Source organism: Argiope bruennichi, chromosome 4 (genome assembly GCF_947563725.1).
Source record: "Argiope bruennichi chromosome 4, qqArgBrue1.1, whole genome shotgun sequence".
NCBI classification, from domain to species: domain Eukaryota; kingdom Metazoa; phylum Arthropoda; class Arachnida; order Araneae; family Araneidae; genus Argiope; species Argiope bruennichi.
This window is the reverse complement of record NC_079154.1, coordinates 83554233-83570986: the sequence shown is the minus strand read 5'-3', so window position 1 is coordinate 83570986 and position 16754 is coordinate 83554233. Positions and strand designations below refer to the sequence as shown.

Here is a 16754-nt window from a genome sequence, read left to right as displayed (position 1 = left end):
TTTAAATTAAGTATGTTGATTTTTCTTAGTGTCATCCACAGAGAAATGTAACTGTGACTTTCGGGAATTCGGATGTTTTGCTTGTATGCAATGTTTTGATTTTAATGACATTTAATTTTGTTTATTATAATTGATCTGTGTCATTATATTTGAATAAATTAGTATTCATCCCTTATTAATATAGTTTTTTTTAATGAAATAAATTAAGCATTTTTAAAAATATATATAATCTAAAGACATGGATTCTGTTACGTCATTTTTTAATACGTAACTATTTCATGTGATGATGACTAATACTTTGCCAGTTCAATTTAAAACTAAAAAAGATTTTTTTTTTAATAATTTATTTATGTATATGTATTAAGCATAAAATATAGCGAGAATTGATTGCTGTTCAGCTTATATTTGGATTCTTTTGTTATAAAACTTGCAAGTAATTTATTAAAATGCTTTGCCATAGCTTTAGTTTTTTGTTTTTTTTAAACAAGTAAATAGCTGACAATAAAATAGAACTCTGTTTTTATTTCAAAACAACATTTTTTTATTTTCAAAGCAAAACAAAACAAAAAAATTCTTCATAAATACCATTGAGAATCGATTTAATGATTAATAGTGTTTCGATCGTGTTCGAACAGATCACTTTTCTGTGTTTTTCAATAATATAGAACATTTCTTATTGCAGTATATAAAATTAAATGTGAATTTTAATATTTTTTTAATTATTTCATTGAAAATTGTTAAAGGTATAGTTATTTTCCGAAGCTTTTTTAAATGAGATTGAAGCTATATTTTCATAGATTTACATTATTTCTCTGTCTTGGTTTGATTTTTTTTTCAAGTATAGACATTTTCAATGTTCTAATGCTTTGAACTAGAGGCTTTGTTTGATCTTAATTGTTTTAACTCATTAATGTCATGGATATGCTAATTAAGTTGCATTGTACATTATTTATTCTTTGTTCTAGTGAGTCCTTATATTTTTTTATTAATTAATATTTAAATACTCACAGTTTTATCTTGCTTCCTATAGAAAGCATTACCTATTTTTTAAAAAATTTCATTAAAATCCTACATGAAAATCCCATTGCTTTGATGCATATAAGTTGTTAAATGATTAAAAAAAAAAAAAATTACAAGATTTGTGCATTCTGTGTCCATTTTAAATCACTTTCTGAAACATTATTTAAATAATGGCATGCTTTATGTTAATATATATAATGATCTATTAATATCCTTTGTGAAGTATATTATTTTTGACAAATTATGTGGTTTTAGATCTGGCAGAGACTATATTAAAAATGTTTCTACAAATTCGATTCAGCAAAAAAAACAAAAAAAAAAAAAAAAAACATCCAATTGTAAAAAAAAAAGCATAATGGCAGTTTCCTAAGCTTACCATGCATTCAGTTTTGAATCGGAGATAATCGATTTTTTAAATATATTTTTTTATTGTATCAATTGAAGAAGAAATCAGCTTTATTCCAATTTCATAAGTGTTTTATGACACACTTTATGAATTAAACTGTCTATTCATGATAAATTTACTGTGTATATCAGAGAACCGGAACATGTTATATATTTGAATTTAAAAAATAAAGAATAAATTTTTGAATTTGACTATAGGTTTATTATATTATTTATTTATTTTAAATGAAAAGAAATCATTTATGTTGCAATACTATGTATCTGATGTTTCTAATTAATAGCACTGTTTTTAAAAATTTGGCCTTTAAATATTTGATGTAAGTAATATTGCATGGCTCTAATTATACTCTATTGTTTTCTAGCAGATTTGATCATTTAGATCCATATTCTAAAATTTTATTTTTTAAAGTATTTTTCTTTCTCTTTTCTTTCCAGCATTTACTATGAATTTCATTTTTTGTGTACCAGTCTTTATTTTAATAAATTGTCTTCATTCTGCTTCAACATATGAAGGTAAGTGCAATATGTATTTAGTTTCTTTCTAACAGATAATTTTTAACATATTCATTATATTTAAAAGGATTTTTGAAGCTCAACATTTTAACTTCATTATGTATTATTACTTTTCTTATTATGTTGTAAATTTTATTATATATATATATATATATATATATATATATATATTATGATTATTTTCTTTATATTATTTATATTTATGTATTATTCTTTATATTCTGTTACAAATAGTGCAAAAAAGCTGGAATTACTGATTTATAGCAAATGCTGTATCTCTCTCTGTTATTTCATATCTTGCCAACTTAATTTAGAAAATTCTGATCTGCAAAAATAATTTTTTTTGAATTTTAGATTTTTTAAAAAAATTTTTAAATATCATGTACAGGCTTCTAATTTTTTTTTTAAATTTAAAATAAATTTGTATATTAAAAGTTGAAAGGAATTACTGTATATATAGGATCTGTTCTAGATCCAGAGAAGAATGAAATGCATCTGTAGAAAAGATACCAGGTTTGATACGATAAATAAATTATAGATTTATTTTCGAAGGCCACTAAGGAAAACTTTTTAGCAAAAAATCTGCACTACAATTTTTTAAAGCTTAAAATATTTTAATCACTAATTTGACAAAAAAAAAAAAAAAAAAAAAAAAAGTTTTTTTTTTTTTTTCTAAATATACATTGTTAATGTTCAAATATCATAGTATGTGATTTTTTATTTCATTGAAATGAAGTGATAATGTCAGTCAAAGATGGGTTGGATTGTACTTGAAGAAGATGAAGAAATTAATGATCGATGCAAGTAGTTACTTTGATTATTTATAAAGTAATGCACACAAGAGAATAAAATATGTTGAAATAGCCATATAAACTGGTATATCAAATTTTGAAGCTCTTTTTAGTCATTTCTAAACTATAAACAAAGATTATGATTTCTTTTTTAAAGAAAAGTTGGCTCTACTTTTCAAAATCTATTTAAGAATATATCTAATTAAAAAATTATGAATGAAAAAATATTGATAAAATTAATTAAAATAAAAAAAAGACTAAATTATACTGTATTTGAAGAGGAAAAATATTTGAAATAACTAAGCTTTTTTAATATATCTTGAAAAAACTACAAATAAAAAAAAATAATAAATAAGCTATATCATTGTATTCAAGTAATAATCTTTAATGACTTAAGCAATAAAAAATAAATTATCTTGTTGATTTGAGGCACTGCATTTTTTGTTCATGAGGTAAGTTGTTTTTCTGTACAATAATTTAATCTTCTTAGAAGCCCAATTTAAAAATTCACTTTTCCAAATTTATCTTTGAATCATCTATTCTTGGTCTTCTTAAACTTTTTGTACCCAAAACCTTATTTTATGTTTTAAATTTTCATGTTCCTACATTGATTATAGCAAAAATAAGTTGTGCTCAAGGTATAATATGATTTCTTAAAAATCCTTTGTTGACATTGATGACTTTGCATTTGTAATTGGTGCCGAGAATATGTTATTATTTTTTGCCACTTCTGTATGTTTGATTTTAAAAAGCTTTATAGACTGTGGTGAATAGCTTCTACCCAAACGATCGTTTTGGTATAGTTGTTAAGTTACTGGACTGCTAACCACAAGGTCTCAGGTTCTATCCCCGTGCATCGCCTATCGCCTCATTGGTGACCTCGGACGATGAACCTTCAACCTTCTGATCAGCTGTTGTGGCCCCATCTACCTGCAACCAAAGTCGTCAGACTCACTTGACACAGCTAAATCAAAGTCGTCAGATTCACTTGACACAGCTAAATCAAAGTCGTCAGATTCACTTGACACAGCTAAATCAAAGTCGTCAGATTCACTTGACGCAGCAAACCAAAGTCGTCAGACTCACTTGATGCAGCAACCCAAAGTCGCCAGACACATTTGGCACATCAGATCCCACAAAATGCATGCCATAATGCTTGGCGCTAATCAACTGGGTAGGCCCATTAAAACAGCAGCTACTAATAACTTAATATATCACCACTTAACAGCCATATCGTTCGTCTCACCTTCGACTCACTGGAGGGAGAGTACTGTGGTGAATAGCATATAAGCCAGTTAACAATTCTTCTACCCGAACGATGGTATAATTGTTATGTTACTGGACAGCTAAGGACAAGATCCCAGCTTCTCTCCCCACGCATCACCTACTGCTTCAAGACATTTAAAGATTTATTTCCATGCCATCCCCTAAGATCTTATAGTCCTAGTGTGACTCTTCCCATCAGAAATTTTTACTGTATACCAGAACTTGAAAAATAAATAAGAAAGTATTGCTTAATAATCATTATAATGAAATTTAATTGTAAAAAATGGATTTTCAACAAATATAAGTCAACTTTTGAATGACTTCAATATCCTTGTCTATAAACAGAGTTAAAGTTGCAATTTAAATTTCAGAGCTATAATTTAACCTGCATATATATTATATGATTCTTTAAAAATTTCATAGAAAAAGGTTCCTTATTTTACAAAGATTTAATTTTATATAAAAAATGTAATTTATCTACTTTATTTATTTATTGTTCAGATTAAAAATCGTAGCATGTTCTCTTACAAGTTTAAATATCATTGTAATATTGATATTGTTTTTTTATGCTTGATTCATAACCATGCGCTTGTATCTTGTTTCATGTTATATAACACATCTATGATGGGCTAGATAAATCTTTTCTCAGTTATCATATTTTGCAATATTTATGATTACTAAATATCAAAGAAGTGAGATTTATTTTATGCAGTCTTAAATTTTACTGAGCAAAAGTGAAAATAATATAGAAACTATTTTTCTAAAATGCTTATTTAATTGCATTGAAATATACTTTTAATTCTTCCATTATTGTTTTAATTTTCTGTTAGACAGTATTTAATTTTTTTTATTGCAAATATTATCCCTCTTTCCATTCCTTTAGAAATGTGCTTTCTGTTTATTTAGTATTAATAAATTTTTGTGAACTATATAGAATGGAAGAAAATAGAACTATCTGGTAAATACATGATGTAATTTTTGCATAGATGTTTTCTTCTTTTGTTATCCATCTTTAATGTCTAGATGGTTTACCAGGATTAATAATTGCTAAGAATTCCAATTATGTCTTTTATACATAACTTGGTCTTAATGGCTTCCTCAGGAAAATGTTTTTGAATTTCAAATTTTGATAAATATATATATCATAGTATTTTTGAAGCCTTGCAACATTTTGTTTTTTGTGCTAAACGCTTCTCTAATTTTCTGTCATTCACTTAAAATTTGAATGTCAATTTGAAATGAGAGGTGATTATCTATAATTCAACAACTTTTTTAATATATTGAAACATCATCATAAAAATTATAAGCATAGAAAGCAGAATCATTTAGAATTGAAATTTTGTATGTATTACAGAATATACTTCATATTTATATTATTAATACAATAAAATTTCTTAGATTCTGTAAAAGAATTAAATGTATTGAAATAAGAATCCAAAATTTCAAACTAAAGGTGTGGTTCTATGAAAGAAAAGAGCAGCCATTCTTAAAAAAGCAAGAATTTTAAAGATATGTCATCATTGTATACTGATTAAGGAGCTGAAATTAATCTTTAACTGTAATTGCAACAAGACTTCAAAAATTTCAAGAAAAATAATCTAAATTTTCATATTTTAATCACCAAAAATGGAAGGAAATTCCTGGATCAATTATTTAAAACACTAATGAAGATTATTTAAGTTTCATTGCAATACTGAAAATATTATTATAAAATATATTTTAAAATATTTTTAAAAATTAAAATTAGACAGAAAATTTGATGATAACTAAATTAGTGTTATTGGAAAGATAATTTTTTTGAGCTTGAAAGTTTAAAAATCATTTTTATTATAATAATTTAGCGAGTTATGATGGGAAAATGTCAACATTTTACTTAATTTTTAATGAATTAAAATTTCCAAGAAAAAAAAATTGCTCTGAAAAGCATCTTTCATAATATTTTTGGTAGTTTTTGATCTCATAGTTTTCCTATAGAACACCAACACACCGATGCTAATTCCTCTTTAGAAGAATTATACTAGAAGTAATTATATATTAGTCATAATATAATTGGTAAAAAAATTTATAATTTTGTTATGAGGCTTTTTATTTTATATATACAATTCAATTTCTCCATTCTCATCAGGTTAAAAGTTCTCATCTATTTGGAAAAATAAATTTGATGCAAGAAATGATGAAATGAATGATTAATGAAAAGTTTACTGAAGTTCAAATTTCCATTTCAAACATAAGAATTCATGAATTTTAATGACTTCTATGCTTTCCAGAATGACTATTGAGCATCACAAACCATGCATCATTCCATAGTTTTTTAAAACTAAAGTTGTGTCTTTTAAATTTCTTATCTTTTTTCCCATTCCGAGTTATAAGATAATAAATTTAAGATAATCAGAACGTCTGAATTCATTTTTCCTCATTTTCAAGATTTTAATTCATTTATCAAATTGCTTTGAATAGAACTTTCTCTAAATCTAATATAAGTCAAAGTTAAGAAATTAATGACATGGATTTTTTAAAACAAATCTTCATTATATTAATTGATCAAAATTTTTTATTACGTCTTTATATTAAGTTTTTAAAAGTTAACATATCATTCATAATAAATTTCTTAATTAATATATTTTTAATACATAATTGTTTTTGGTAGGTTAAGCATTTATTACTTAAAATTTGTCTTAAATGTTTATAATAAAGCCATTTGAATATTACTATACATTAAAACACATATTAAACTATTTATTAACTTTCTTGCTTTGTAATCTAATTTTTGCTAAATTTCAAAGTTACACAATTTTGAAGGCTATTGTTTATTTCATTTTCACATGGTTAATAATATTTATAATTATACTAAAATTCTGAAAATTCTTATTGCTTTCTGTAATATGGATATTTATTAAATGAGAGTATGTTTCATTGAAGAACTTACTGAAATTGAAATTTTCCATAAAATGAGTATATTTAATAAGATATAATAATTAATTTTTTTCATTCTTTCTTTGCTTTTCCTCCCCCACCCATATCTCTCAATATGTATTTTCAAACTCATAAACAATTTTCAATTGCCATATACCATCTATTAGATTTTGAAGCCGAAATGTTGTTATTTTGAAATTTTTTCTATTTTCCTTAGATTTATTTTTCTTGTAATGCAAAGAATTTAAGGGGCAAAATCTGTATTTTTAGATATTTTATTTTATAAAAAAATTCTTTTAAATATGTATTTGTAAGAAAATTTCAAAATAACTTTTTTTACTATTTTTTTAAAAAAAATTTCTGAATAAAAATAAAAGTTAAAAGATAATTTTACTATTCAGCTATCTTAATCATTCAAAAAAAAAAAAAAAAAAATTTGAAATCTACATTTTAAATTAAATTTGATATTAAAGTGTTAAAATTGTATTATTATTATTTTGCAAGTACTTAAGCAAGTTGATTAAGCTGTTTAACAGTCAGAGGTCAGTTATTTTTTAATTTGAATTATTTATGACATTATATTTAAAAAGTTTTTTTTTCTAGTTTCTTATCTGAAATATTGCCTCAATGAGAGTAATCCTGATATTTTCCCGAGTGATGGAATTCATTCCTCTGGTTCCATCGTGATGACACCTCAACCAGAATCTAGTTCATGGTATATGCCTGACATGAATTGTTCTGTTACTTTTGCTACTGAATCGAATCATTATATTTTATTGACTTTTTCCAATGTCAGTTTGAGGAATTCAAGTATGGACAACTTGACAGTTTTTTATGATAGTGGAAATTCTAATGCTATTCTTGCTGGACAGCAAGTATGCTCCAATGAAAATTGTGAAGGTCTGAAATTTGAATCTGGAAACTTCAACAATATGACGTTGAAGTTCATCAGTGCTAATGTAACAGTGCCACAGAATGTAACAGGATTCAAAGCACATTATACTGTTTATGATTTAGGTAAAAAAAAATTATATGTATTTTTAAATATTTTTATTTCATTAATTTAGTAAATTGTAATTTTAACAAATTATTTATTTCTTTAATTCACGTTCAATCAATTCATGTTTTGTGCAGTTGTTTTTAATTTAAATATTTTTGTTAAATATATTAGAATTAAATTAATATTTTATTTATTTTTTTATAGCAAATCCTTTGACTGGAGCTTGTCGCGACAAGCACAAATTTTTATGTGAAAACAAGCATTGCATTTTGTATAATTTTGTGTGTGATGGGCACAATAATTGTGGTGATCTGTCAGATGAGACCAAATGTATGTATTTCTTTTTTTTTTTCTAAGCCTACCTTGATTTCCAGAATTTTCTTAGAATAGTTAAATACTTTTCATATATATCTAAATTACTACATTTCTTGGATTTGTATACATAAAAAAAAGATTCAATGCATTTTAAAACTTTTGCCACATTAAAATCAAATTATGAAAAATATTTGATATGGGAATTATGAAATTCATACATTGTAATAACTGCTGTACTTAAGAAATCATTTTTCCTTGTTTAAATATATTTTCTTAGGCTTATTATTTAGGTGAATGTTATTTCAAAAGAAAAGAGAGAGAGAGAAGGGTGGTGGGGAAGAATAAAGTGTAACACTAAGTAGTGAATTTTTTAATGAATTTTGAATATTAGCGTTATAGATGTTTCTGAGTAAATTTTGCTCTATCTGTTGTAATTTTTTTGGAATCAATTGTTTAAATATTTTGTGGATCTTAATTTATAATTTGCAAACGCTAAAATATTACATTTCCTTAAGATTGTTAAATATCATGTCTGATTCATTTTGTATATTTTTTGATTTTATTTAATTAGTAATAATTTTTTTCTATTCAGTTGTGATTCTTAATTCCTGTGATACTTATAAACAAAATTTGTGTGCTTCATCTTTTATAAAATTAGAATTATGTATTACTTTTGGTAACTTTATTATTTATTTAAATTATGGGTTTAATATTAAAATAAATTTGTAGAAAATGTGTTTATAAAAGTGTCATTTTTGCTTATTTTCTTTAATAAAAAACTGCAATAATTAACACCTCATGTTTTTTTTTTTCATATCAAATTATAAAGACAATAATGATAATAATAAATCTTAGCATCATGCCAATAATTTCTTTTTGTAAAAAACCATAATTCCAATGCATGTCTTTCTAAGAAATTGTTTTAATAAGAATTTATTTTGAAATATGTTAACTTTATTTATATCCCATAATTAATGTAATTTTATTTTTTAAATTTATTAAAATAATTTATTTATTTTTTGCAGTTTGAATTGTAAAATTTTTTTCTCAATTGAATCTTTCAGGTGAAATTCCAGTTAAAGATACTGTTTGGGGAATAGTAGCCATTGTTGGGGCCATTTTGGCTATTATTATATTTGTCCCTTGCATGATTTACTTGGCTTTTTCTGGCACGCAAAATATTGTGAAATTAGTAACTTTACCAAATGATCCGACTCCATTGTTAAATGCTGCAGACTGTGGGGAATCATCTAGTCTTTTGACATCTTCTGAAGCTGCCAATATCTGCTGGCCAGGAACATCTTATGATTCATGCAATTATGGAACTGTTCAGCATAATGAATATTCTGTTAATACTGAATCAAAGAAGATTCGTTCACCTTCTCAAATTCAGGAATCGCAAGAGAACAAATTTTTATAATAATGGATATTAGTATAAAAATTTGTTACATTAATTTATTCTGAGTGCAACAATTTATATTTCTTAAATATATTTCCATTTCGTACCTTTAAATAGCTGCAAAAAATTTAAGGTTTTTTTTATATGTTAAAATACATGTTTTTAAATGGTCTTTTAAAAAAATAGTCCTTATAGCAATAAATAACTTTAACGAAATTAAATTCAGCTGTTGTTTCATATTTCTGAATTAATTAATTAGTTACAAATTTTAAATATTATTAAGCTATTCTCTTTAAGCTATTCTTTTCTTCTTCCTCTTCTTATTACTAATGGAAAAAACTCATGTGCAAAAGTTTGCTTATTTCATTTTATTATTTTTTAAAGGAAATATTGTTTTAATTTTTGTAATGTTCTTCAATGCATGTTCTCTGTTTAATTTTGAATTAATTCAAGCAGCTTACTTGGCAGTTTATTTTCAGCTTACTTTGCAGCTGAAACGTTTTATTTAATATTGCCAATTTCAAAACAATCACAATTTTAAATTATTCTCTTTTTAAGCAGTTATTTGCTTACATTGTAATGTAATATGTGTTTTGTAAGATTTTCAAGTATTAGCTTGGAAAACAACAATTTTGTATTTGTGATGTTTGTATTGAAGTATTTTAAATATTTTTAATAATATATTTGTGTATCAAGAATTAGAATATTGACACTGTGTAGTTAAAATTTTTGTCCCAGTGCTGGAATAATTTAGATTCATATAGCTGTGAATGATCTATGTTTCAACAAAAGTAGGAATTTTTTAAGAAAGTAATAATTAGAGAAACAAATGTAACCAAGTTGAGATAAGCTTGCTTTCTTAAAGTTGTGTATTTTGTAATAACCTGCAGTATATTGAATGTTTGGATATCTTTAATGTTTTGTGTTGAGCTTTCTCTTTTGTAATCTTATCAGATTCATTCATTTATAGTTACTGTTTAAGTAATTTACAATTCTTGTTGAGTTATTGTTTGTTAGGCTTATTTTTAGGTTTTTATTGTATGGTTTTTAGGAAATCCAGTTACTTGCTTTGGATTATGTTTGTTTATATCTATCATTTTTTATGTTTTTTATCAACTAATATACATTATTCACAGTTATAGAGATAATCTGTATTGCCTTTTTTATATGTATATATATTCTTTCTAATTTTTTCCAAAAGTGGTGAGATGTACAGAATTTTGAGTAACATTTTAACTTTCAGTTCTTACTCATTGCTTTGGTTTTAAGGGTTTTGTAGATGAAAAGAACTTAGCTGTCAGAAGTACATATATACATAACGAATAATTAGAATAAGAATAAATTAAAATATTTTGTAAAGAAATGTGTTTAAAACTCTTCAATTTATAATGGTTATCATACTTGTTTTCTTAAAATAGAAATATTTTCATTTCTTTTAAAGTGTGTGTGTGTGTATATATATATACACACTTAAAAAAGCATTAAGATGTTTTGTGTGCCTAGCATTCTCAATCTACAGATATCTGCTGATATATTTAGCTATAAATAATTTTACTAAAGTTTTTTTTACAATTTTTTTTAACATTCCATTTTACTTTTTAAAGATAAACGAATCTTATGTATGTATTTGTCCAGATTATGCTTGCCTTCTTTCTTTATAATTGAGCTTTTAAAAAATTTGCCATTAACTTTCGTTATAGAAAACATTTTGTGACCTAAATTAATCCGAAAATTTTATTGTCTCCTTTAAATAAGTAAATGTACTTCTATTTAAAAATGAGTTATTTTTTAATTGAACATCTTTTTGCTTAGCAACTTTAATTGCAACACTTCAAAGTAGTATTATTTTCAAAACAGCTCTAGCTTAATAATATTAAAGAATTGAGAAGATAGTGATTGTGAATATCATATTTTAAGGTGCCCTTCTTTATGTCACCCATAATTTATTTCCCACATTGTTATATTATTTTGTTTTATACTAGGTGTTATATCAGTGCAATTACTCTAATGCATGGATTAAAACTGAATTTATAGCTTTAATTTTTTACATATGCTCTTTATCAATGTATAAGCTTCTATTTAAAACAAATGTTTATTAATAGAAATCTGTACACATATTAATTTAGTTATTTTGGATAATCATATAACATATTATGCATTTTGTGCAATATTTTGAAATGGCATAGAATAAATTATTAAGCAGGTAGCTCTATAAAATTCTCTTTGAAAATTTGCTGTCTATTTTGAAGTGGATTAATTGTGAAGAAATTTTATTTTTAGAATATTTGTAATCTTATTTCATTATTTATGAACTCTAGTACTATGTGAATATGCCTGCTTATGAATATACTTTCATTCATATGCCTGTATTTTTTTTTTCCTATTTTTTAATTTTAAACCAAAGAAACTAAAAACAGTTTAGGTAGAATAATCTGTTTCTTATGTATATAACAAAAAATGAGGATAAGATATGTTTCTTTTGATGCAAAGTAAAACTGAGAAATTGTTATTATTGCTTATAAATTATTAATCAAACTTCAGTATGTATAAGGACTTAATTATTTTATGTATCTTTATGAGACACATATATTGTTATCTTGGATACACTGCATAGAAGTATATCATAATTTCGATTATTTTTCTCTATCTGTAATTATATATATTGCAACAATATAGTCTGATTTACTAACATCCTGTATCAGGTGCTATCTCTGAGAAGTGAAATATTTCAATGTCCCATAAATGTTTACATATCAGTGCATTTGGCACTTAGATGTTCGGCAATAATTTTAAAAGATAAATGCCGTTGAAGATACCAATTTTAAAACTAATGGCTTCTACTATTTTAATGTATACATACAGTGTCATTTTTAATGTTGTTATTCAAAGAAAATTGTAATAGTGATTCAGTAAATTATAATCAACTGTAATAATAAATAATAACTTATTAATTATATTTGTTATAATGATTAATTTAAACAAATTCTTGAAAAAGAAACTTTTTGTTTCTTTCTTTCTTTCCAAGTCTTCACTTTTAATATGTGAATGTTTCATAATTATTTCATAAAAAATTAGTAAATATCAAATATTTCTATTTTGTTTGGTGTTTTTAATATTACTTTGGATCTGAATTATTCATCATCTAAATTATTTTTTCCTAGTAATCATGAAATTTGTGATTTTAATGAAATTTTTATTCCTATGTTTTGTTGACTTTCATTTTCTAGTTATATTTTCCCCCTGCAGAAAACCCTGTGACATTATTATAGCCAGTAATTTATAATCGGTGATATTATCTTATGTTTGCATATATTGTGTAATATACCGATTTATCAGTATTATATTTATAGTATTCTTATTTATCAGTGATATATGTACATTTCATGTTCTGAAAGTTACTGTTACAAAATAGAAAATAATTTGTTGTAAGGTCACAAAGAAATTGTATATTTAAGGTTTTATAAAGAATTTTTTAAAATTAATTTTTTATGTAGTCCCAATTTATATTCCTGTGATAAAACAACTGTTATATTGACACGTGCCTTGTGTAAATATGAAATTAAAATATTTACCATAAAAAGCTGTTTACTTATTTCTGTTTTCATTTCTCTGTCTTCCGTTAAATTTTAAGAAAATAACAGTAACAAAAATACTCAGTATACATGTTATTTACTTTTAATCCTTTTTACATGTTAAAATAATTAAAAAAAATTTTTTTTGACATATATTAAAACCATTTTTATCCACAGAGCAAAATTAATGAAATATCGTGAATTAATCAAGAAAATTGTGTGAATGTTTCTTTTTGTTACATGCAGACATGCACAAATTGAACTTTCAAATATCATTATAATAAATTACTTAATAATGTTTACCTCTCTAAATAAAAAGCTGTTTATATATATGTGTGTGTGTGTTCTTAGTTTTCTAAAAAATAATTTGTAATTTGTCAGACTTCCTGCAGTATTAAAAATATTATCAGTGGCAATAATCGGAAATTGTGTGCTTGCTGATGGAATTTACTGAAGAAATTATCTGTTAGTTATGCTTTTTTTTAATGAGAACCCAAAGTTTTCAAAAAGGAAAACTGCCAATATCTAACTTTCCTAAAAAATGATAATGAAAAATAGTCTATGTATTTTAAATAATTAGAATAACCATGTCATTTCTCAGCTCTGACCACTTTACCAGTCTTGCCAATTTTTATTTCATTTGAAACCTCACAATGTCACTATCCTTCTTTTATGTTAATTAAATAAAAGCTTGATATAACTCCCAGTCTCAGCAACTAGACCAATTTCACCATTTTGCAAGTGTAATAATTGAAAATGATACTTCCATTCGTTTCGGTAAGACATTTTTCATCCAAGTTGGTTGATATGACTAAATTAATGTTTTTAACGGTAACTGTCGAAGATGTCTAATTTTTTTTAAATTAAAGGATTTCTGCTAATTGTTTCCATTTCAATTTTATTCATCATCATTGCATAATTTATTTTAAAACATGCAATTGTACTGTTTTAATTGTAAATGTTTTAAAAATATAATCATACTTTAATTAAAAATATAATTTTTTTAAAAGTAAAAGTGTTATTATTAATGATAATAAAGTAATGTATAAAAAAATGAGTATCTGCAAGCAGGTTTTCCACAAAAAATTATCACTAAAAATGAATATCAACTGTAAAATTTGTATACTGAGTATTTAAATATATATTTCATCAAAAATATCTCATTTTAGATGGGATACTTGCTCACCAATTTTAATTTTAATTTGATTTGTTGTGCTTTTGTTTTAAATTTATTTTAGTTTTTACAATCAACCAGATCACTATCAACTCAACCCCATAATCTTTGATAGTGCTTTAGAAACTATGAGCCAGTACTTCATCCGTGGATAATGTAGAACAGACATTCGTAACATAGCGCGCATTTAGCAGTTATATCCAGTGGATCAGTTAGGATTATGATAATGGCGGAAAACACAAAACATAAGAGAATAAAATACAGAAATGTTTTGATAGATTTTGTAGATCCAGATCTGTATGCAAAATGAATGTTGGGAAAATCCAAAAACTAAGTATGTGAAAACCACCAGGAACTCGATGTTAAAACAATAAAATACTGTGAAACTACACTTAACCAGCATAATTCATTTCCGAATCTTACTAGTTATGCAAACACCCGTTAAAAGAAAAAGGGGTTTTCTTTTATATAAATAGAAATCTATATAAAATGGAAAAAATGCGTTCCACTCCAAAAAAAAAAACAACAAACCTGAAACAAATTTATAATAGTGTGATTTATTATTTATAATGTATCCTTTTTTTAAAAAAAAAAAATGTCTAACCATATTTGTCTTTGGTTACTAAAATGTGACAACATTATTATTAAATGAATTTCTAACAGTACATAACTACTTCCTTATAAGGGTGGTGCTTTTTAATATGCGATGCAATCACTTCCCATACTTTCAACATCTCCCTCATTTTACTGGAAGATTGTTGTTCTATAGAGTTCTTCTCTCCAGACCAAATCTCTTCTGCAGCTTTATGCTGTGACACAGAATACAGTTCTATAAGATCTTTGGTAGTTTTAGTTATGTTCTACCAGCTCATCAATGTCTTTACTATCGACCTGTTGCCCCATAATCTTTGCCACAGACACAATCTCGTTGATTCTGGCATCAAAGGCAATAGCTCAAACCTCCCGGAGTCGCGCTCGACAACGCTATCTGGTCGAAACTTTTTCTATAAAGGGTTTTTTTCAAACAAGCGTCCATCACACACTGATGCAGGCTGATTTGGTATCTGATTCACGGTGTCTCCTTTCCACTCGTTCTGCGAAATATCAGTCGTTAAGCGAGTCTGTTTTTTAAATTTTGTTTTTCTCGCTGTGCCAATCACCCTTTATGTGAGATTTGACTGCATTTAATTCCTTTCACAAACGAAATATTTGTGGGAAGAATAGGCTCTTCTTAGATGCATATTAAGAACAAATGTAGTAACCACGATTCATCAGAACCTAATTTTATAAAACTTATCCCGTGAAACAAACATTTGCATTAAAGTTGTCTTCCATTAAATTGCTGCTTATCATGATATGTAATTATTGACCTTTGTTTTAAAATTAGTGCGAAATTATTTCAATGTTCTTTTCTTTTGTAAGAGTATGAAACCAAAACTTGTTACAAATACAAAATCAAAAATAAATCCTGCAAATGTTAGGTTATTTTGAGTGATTTGACTATGAAAGAACATTAGCATCTCTATTACTAATAAAGAAGCATGTGCAATGATTTTGGATTGGGCCAACTATAATGTTTACTAAATTTTATAATATTATATATTAAATCTTTTTGGGACTTAAATAGCTAGCTCAGTAATGTTTTTTAGTCGTTATATTTTAATCATTTTCAAAATGTATGTTCAGAGTGAAAGCCTGAAACAAAAATACGGTCACTCAGTTTTTTTTACATTATTCTAAATTTATTTTTACTCTGAATCGGTTATTAGATGGTATAAATAGCTTTCCCAAATGAATTTAGTTTGTTAGTATTCGAGAATAAAAGCAATGGTTTTTATTAAAAATTTTTAAACTACGCTTGTTAAGTTTATTAACGTAGATGATGTTTATTTTCCCTACATTTTGAGAATAAAAATTATAATATTCTTTTAATAAAAATATTCTTTGTTTTTCGTTGCTATATAGTATTTTTACTTCTCTTATTTTTACAACAAATATTTATTAACATTATTTCTGATTTCTGCTAAAAGCATTTTTGATAAAACCATATTTTCTCAGTTATGAAAAGAACAGTTGTATGAAGAAGAACGAGGTAAGGTTCTTAGTTTCAGAGAATGTGGTTTGTATTTCTATGAAGTTGCAAAACGATTAAGAGGCTTAAAAATAATTTCTTGAAAAAGTTCTTTTGTGAATAATTTTTTTGAATGAATTTTTCTGTGAATAATTTTTTGAAAGAATTCTTCTGTGATTAACTTCTTGAAAGATTCTGCCCACTACGTTATATATAAACGATGGGGTAGAATATCTTCTCTGATCGATCAAAAAGAGCCATAATTAATCAGGCTCTTTTTTAATATTAAACTTTTACTCAAATTAAAAAGAATTT

At 25.1% G+C, this 16754-nt stretch overlaps 1 protein-coding gene across 1 annotated transcript; it reads left to right on the top strand.

Annotated features, from left to right (window-relative positions):
* The first annotated feature begins 53 nt into the window (after positions 1-53).
* On the top strand, positions 54-13176 carry LOC129966548 (uncharacterized). The gene is made up of 5 exons (XM_056080992.1): positions 54-83; positions 1861-1938; positions 7512-7925; positions 8113-8238; positions 9288-13176. Exons 2-5 carry the CDS (start codon positions 1869-1871, stop codon positions 9641-9643), a joined length of 966 nt encoding a protein of 321 aa, XP_055936967.1. The 5' UTR covers positions 54-83; positions 1861-1868; the 3' UTR covers positions 9644-13176.
* Positions 13177-16754: the final 3578 nt, after the last annotated feature.